Source organism: Trachinotus anak, unplaced genomic scaffold (assembly GCF_046630095.1).
Source record: "Trachinotus anak isolate AG129_WGS33_773 ecotype Australia unplaced genomic scaffold, CSIRO_AGI_Tana_v1 ptg000028l, whole genome shotgun sequence".
Lineage (NCBI taxonomy): Eukaryota > Metazoa > Chordata > Actinopteri > Carangiformes > Carangidae > Trachinotus > Trachinotus anak.
This window is the reverse complement of record NW_027273879.1, coordinates 19,599,001-19,605,000: the sequence shown is the minus strand read 5'-3', so window position 1 is coordinate 19,605,000 and position 6,000 is coordinate 19,599,001. Positions and strand designations below refer to the sequence as shown.

At 42.0% G+C, this 6,000-nt stretch overlaps 1 protein-coding gene across 11 annotated transcripts in view; it reads left to right on the top strand.

Moving 5' to 3' along the window:
• tcf4 (transcription factor 4) overlaps positions 1 to 6,000 on the top strand; it is a 238,751-nt gene that overhangs the window by 185,282 nt on the left and 47,469 nt on the right. For all 11 annotated transcript variants that reach the window (XM_071466341.1, XM_071466345.1, XM_071466338.1 and 8 more), the window contains one exon: positions 5,387 to 5,492. In XM_071466341.1, coding sequence (XP_071322442.1) covers positions 5,387 to 5,492 — 106 coding nt within the window. The remainder of the gene's footprint in view (positions 1 to 5,386; positions 5,493 to 6,000) is intronic.

The following is a 6,000-nucleotide window of genomic DNA, read 5'->3' as shown; positions in this document are numbered from 1 at the left end:
ATGAATTGTAATAACTCTCATGATCCATCAGCTTTCCATGTAGCATCTTCATCAGTTCAAGATATGAATTACTAATCTACATAATATGCTTCTATAAGTAAGGTCAAAGGTTGTGAGGAAGAGGAGGAAGAGCTCCCTCTCTTCTCTCTGTTGCTCCTCTGTCAGAGCAGAGGAGCAACAGAGAGGTTAAACAGATGCTCCCCACATTTGGACACAATAACTGGGAAGAAGAAGCATCAAACGCTAAACAAAGACTAAAAGCCTCCCTCTTCTTTTCTTCCTTTCTTTCCTCTCCTTCCATTTTCTCTCTTTTGTTTCCGTTTGCCGTCTTTTTATCTCCATCCAACTTTTAGTGTTTCACTTTGTTCTATTTATTGTTTTTCCAGTCTCGCTCTAACACAACCCTTCAGGGCCCAGCAGCATTTCCATCACTGTCAACAAGTCATAACTGAAACAGCCGAGAAAATAAAGTTTTTGTCTTTTCTCTCTCTTTCTTTTATGTCTCTTTCACTGTAACGTTGTTCCTGCACCATCACGATAGGGTAACTTTTACTTTTCCTCTTTTTTTCTCCGTTACTGTTTTTCAGTCATTTAATAATGAGCATTATTTTGATGTATGTGTTACTTATGATATATTGTTGTGTATATATAATAATTGTCTTTCAAAGATAAACAGTGTGGAGTGAAAACTTCCAAAAAATTTGACAGTTGTTGGATTAAAATCAAACTGAAAGTGGAAACAAGACATGATGGAAATGTTCTGTCTTTCTACCTGTGGTCCAGGTCAGTGAGCCGCACAGCTGGTTGTTCTGACGAATGTCTGTGTGTGTGAGTGTGTGTGTTGTTAGCACCATGAGGAATCAGTTTTCAGTGGAATGTGTCTTTATTTTCTCATGCCGTTGCCAGGGGCAACGCACAGCGAAGCTTTGATGAAATCGGTGTTGTTCTGTGTTGTGTGAGGAACGTCAAACGCCACACCGCAGCGGGAGGTTACACAAGCAGTTCTACTGGGTTCTGTCAGGTTTCTACTGAGCTGCAGATGATCAGTTCACACGAATGGCTCCACTGGTCTCTATTAGTTGTATCGGTCGTTGTTCTGTCAGAGAACGCATCAAGTTCAACTGGGTTTGTTTTGTGGTTCTGTGCAGGGAGTTGGTTCTATTGATTTCATTGGTTTCTATCTGACAGAACTGGTTCTGCCTGTTTCTATTGTGTAGATACAGACATAGACTATGGCTCCACTGATTTTCATTGTGTTTCCATTGTGTGTTTTGACTAGTTTCTGGTCTTACTGGTTTCTGGTTTGGCTGGTTTCACCGTGACTCCGTAAAGAACTGGTTCTAATGGTTTCCACATTCTTCTACTGTGGCACTGAAAACTTTTTCATCTGATTTCTCTTCTGTTTTCTTTTCTGGTCCAGATGGTAATTTTACACAACTGGTCACACTGGTTTCTATGGTGACCGTACTGGGGCACACAGATCCGGTTTGGCTGGTTTATACTTTACAGAAATGATTTTCCACACTGGTTTGACTGGTTCTGTTTTCACTGTAGTATAAATTGTTGTATTATCAACCCACACTGTAACTGATTATATTACACAGGAAGTATTTGACGTAAGAGACTAAAGAGGGTTTTTGTGGGAATAGCCCGCTGAGACGTGTTATGGAAAAAAGCTCCATATGAAGGTTACTGTTGGACGTACGCTGGTTTTTATTGTGGTTCACATTATTGTTTTCTGGTTTGTGGTTTGCCAGTCGTCAGTGATATGACAGCACAGTCGAGGGTTTCTCTGATTAGCTCAAGGTCTGTTCGCTAACTGTGGGAATAATGATACTGCTGTGTGTGTGTGTGTGCGTGCATGTGTGTGTTACAGACTGCAGGAAGTGAGGTTGTTATTGTGTCTCTCTACATTCTTCAGACTTGAACACTCTCTGCACCTGTTTCTGTCTGTCTGAAACACACACACACATATGTACACACTCACTTAAACACACACACACCCACAGAGAAACATACACACACAAATCACAGTCTTTCGTCATCAGTTTAACAACATTCAATGGGAAAATATTCCTGCGCGACATGAGACATAAATCTAAATATTTTCAACAGCAACAGCACAAGCATGTGTGTTTCTCTGTGCCTCTCTCTCTCTCTCTGTGTGTGTGTGTGTGTGTGTGTGCATTCTCTTGTACAGGCTTTGGGTCAATAAATGTGGTTTTACGATCAGAGCACAAACTCAGTTCTCAGAGGGGAAGAGGAGGAGGAGGAGGAAGTTTGAGGGGATTTTAGTTTAGCACTAATGACATCTACAGACACTGTGTGCGTGTGTGTGTGTGTGTGTGTGTGTGAGAATGTGAAAACTGATGGAATTTGAATCTTAAACTCAATGCAAGGTGCGTTGTGGGAAGGTACGACCTCTCTCAGTTAAGCAGATTCTTTTCGCACCTTATTATATATTAGCATCAGTATTTGCAAGTATGTGTCTGTGTGTGTGTGTGTGTGTGTGTGTGTGTCTATGTGAGTGGTGGGTGGGTGTTTCCTGACCTCAGCCTTCCATTCCCACAGTTCCCAGTGTTCCCTGATTGTTGTGGCGTTTATCACTATGTGGGCGTCTTTCCATGACCAATGGTTTTCAGGAAGCCAACACAGCCGACACCAGGCTACACTCGGCAGCACAACTTTTACTTCAGTTTTACATAACAGCTGAACAGTTACTGCATGCATGGTTTGTGACCAATAGGTACAACTTTGTTCAGTTTTAAAGGTCCCATCCAGTCTAAAGGTAGATGTCCATGTGTTTTTTGATTATAAACAGGTCTAGGTTCTATATTAATACTGTGAAAGTATCAAAGCCTCAGTCCACAGAGAAATGCACACAGCCTGTATTCAGAGACTGAGCCTTAAAACCAGCCGTCAGGACTTCTGTAACTTTGTGATGTCACAACAAAGCAGTCACTGCTCTCATCCACACCCCAAGCCCCGCCCACCTGGACCCACCAACCAACTTTGCAGGATTTGGTTTCTCTGAGTGTTTACCTGAAATCTGCTATATTTTCATTTGATCACTCAGAAAACCTGTTGTTACTTGAGCTCCAGAGAGAAGCCTGAGAGAGGAGATGTAAAACTACACTGAGATGGTTTTTGGTTAAAACCACAAATATATCTTCTGATGTAGATCAGCGCTTGATATTACCACTGAAACACTGTAAAAGTATAAAAATATGGGACCTTTAATGTGTCTTGTAAAATGTTCAATGTGTTCAGCACAAAAACTAAAAGCAGTTTTCCCAAAATTAGTGTTTTCACGAGGGACTTTAAGCATCAGCCAATCAGTTGAACTGGTCACATAATTGCTATGGGAACAGTTTAATAAGGAAGTGATGTATGATGGCATGTTGCCATTTAGGGCTTTATAAATAAATAGAAACCAATGCCTGTCACGTCTCACTGTTCGAGCTGTGACAGGCATATAATTTACAGGAAGGCAAATAGTCGCAGTTCTTGGCGTGCATTGAACACCAGCTGTGCCACTGTGATTTAAAGAATAACCGCAGCCAGGCTAAAACTGTGTTTTACTGTAGCTGATTCATGCTGTGGTCCCGACCTGTGAGATACAGCATCCTCACATCTGCCTCACCTGCATCATTTACCAACAGCACGGATGAGTGTGTTCAACAAAAGCACTTCACAATCGACCACACTTGGGTTGACGTTTAAAAACATGGAGCGGAGATGAGTCTTGAATCCTGTTAACAAGAATTCATGCTTTCCATCAAGCTGATACAGTTTTCTTATGCTGGTTGTCAGGTTCATTCTCAAGTTCAGCTGATCCGTTTGTCCAGAGGGGCTCACTTCTTGTGTTCTGTAAAGTTCGTCAACAGGCTTACATGTTAATATGGAGCTGAATGCAGCCACTGTCGTATCAGCTTCTATCTCTTCTGGCTCCAAGCACTTCCAAACCTGTGCACACCTTGGCTATTTGCTTCTGAAAAAAAAAAAAAAAGTCTGACTGCCAGTTTGAAAGCTGTCTCAGATTCTCTGTATGGTCACATTGTGTCCTGGATATTTCTTATTTTTAAGAGCACAGGACAATAACACAACTGGAAGTCGGTGCCAGTTTGTCCCCTCACAAGTAAAAGTTGAAAGCCAGCAAGCTTTTAGTGATCTGAAGAAAAACTCAGGAGGTTTTTGTTTGACAGAAAGAGTTTTCAGGCTGTTTTCTGTTTTTAATAATTTCTCTTAGGGAGTGTGGGAAGTGAGATGATGTTTTTTATAATGCCCCCAAGTCTCTCTCTTTTATTTCTTCTGTCTGTGCTTTATCATGAGATTTCTGTACCACATCTGTGATCCATTCATATGCAAATACTCTAAAGTTAACAAAGCAACCTGTGTCTTTTTTTAAGGGGATCGAGGTAGATTAGGTGTAGCCGTGGAGTGGGGTTTTCATTTTAATGTGAAGCAGTGGGGGGAGATGGGGAGAGAGAAGAGCGCCTTCAACAGCTGTTCCAGGGTTTGCGTCATGCGGTGCGAGCTAGCGTCATGGCTGAGGGTTCGCACGCTATGCACACACACACACACACACACACACAGAGGTGCTGTGGGGACCCCCAGTCGAAGGCATGACCAAACACAGACATTGTGTTCTCATGCAGCCGCTGTGTTGCTGAGGAAGAACGTCACCTGTTTTGAGTGATGACGGGCTGCTGGTTCTGCTCGCAGTCTCACATTTTACTGCATGTTTGCTGCATGACGGCTCGGCTGCTGACCCCACCACCACCGGCCCCCCCTGCTGCTCACAAAATCGCTGCTTTGTTCCTCTGTTAGTCACCAAACTAGTCTGCATGAGAGGAGGACTGAAAAAAGATGAGCTGTGACTGCTGCATACGTTGGGAACTATGTAGTCACTGCAGCATGAATGGCGGGCACTGTAGATGCGATTGATGTGGTTACTATGGCTACCACCTTAGTTTTAAGGTATGGACTGATAGAGGTTAAGCTCAAGTTTAACATCCAGTTTATTTGACATCATTAAATACAGATGTATAGAAAACTTTCAAAACTTATTGTTTCTTGTTTTTTAAAAATGTAAAATGGTTAAATATTATATTTATTTATTCATATCATATTTTTGGAAAATAAAAGAACATATGAGATTTTTAAAGACATTTTAGAAAGGTTTAAAATATATGTAAACATAGTTTAATGTTAAACAAACAAATGAACCATTGACCTGTCTGTGTAGTATTCAAAAATGCACTGTGCTGAGAGACTGAAGTACTGCGCTGTTTGTGTTCGGCTGTGAGTTTATGACAAGAACAAGTTGTATATCTGATCAGTGAGTAGACTCTGAGTGACATGTGTTTCTGTGTTTGTGTTGCAGGTGTACGCTCCGTCTGCCAGTACAGCCGACTACAACAGGGACTCACCGGGTTATCCCTCCTCCAAACCTCCCAGTGCTGGCTTCCCAAGCTCATTCTTTATGCCAGGTACACACACACACAAACACACACACACACACACACACACAAACACACACACACACACACAAGGTCTGTCCCTCATCAAAACTCCCACCACTAGATTCCTGAGCTCATTGCAGATACTGGATCACAGATGAAATGAGCTCAATCTCCATGAGACAGAGCTGAAAGATGTTCTTAAATCAAAATCAGATGAAGGCCTGAGTCGTACATCTTAATAGTTGTTGCAACAGCCTCCCAGATAGTGCATTAATCATGTCTGTAGGTGACAACAGAGATGTCATCAGGTTGTACTTTGCAAACTCTGCAGCTGTTTGTGAACGCTGACAGATAATCCTGCTTTCACAACAAACGTGAAAGTGCAGTAGCTCTCCATTTGACAGGAAGTGGGAGTTATTAGAGTTTAGTTTGTGAGTCTGAACTCCAGAGAATATGTGTCTCACCTGCGCGATCGCACCGGCACTTTTCATGCTTGGGCTATTTTGAGTGAAGCCGTCAAAAGTGATGATGTAAT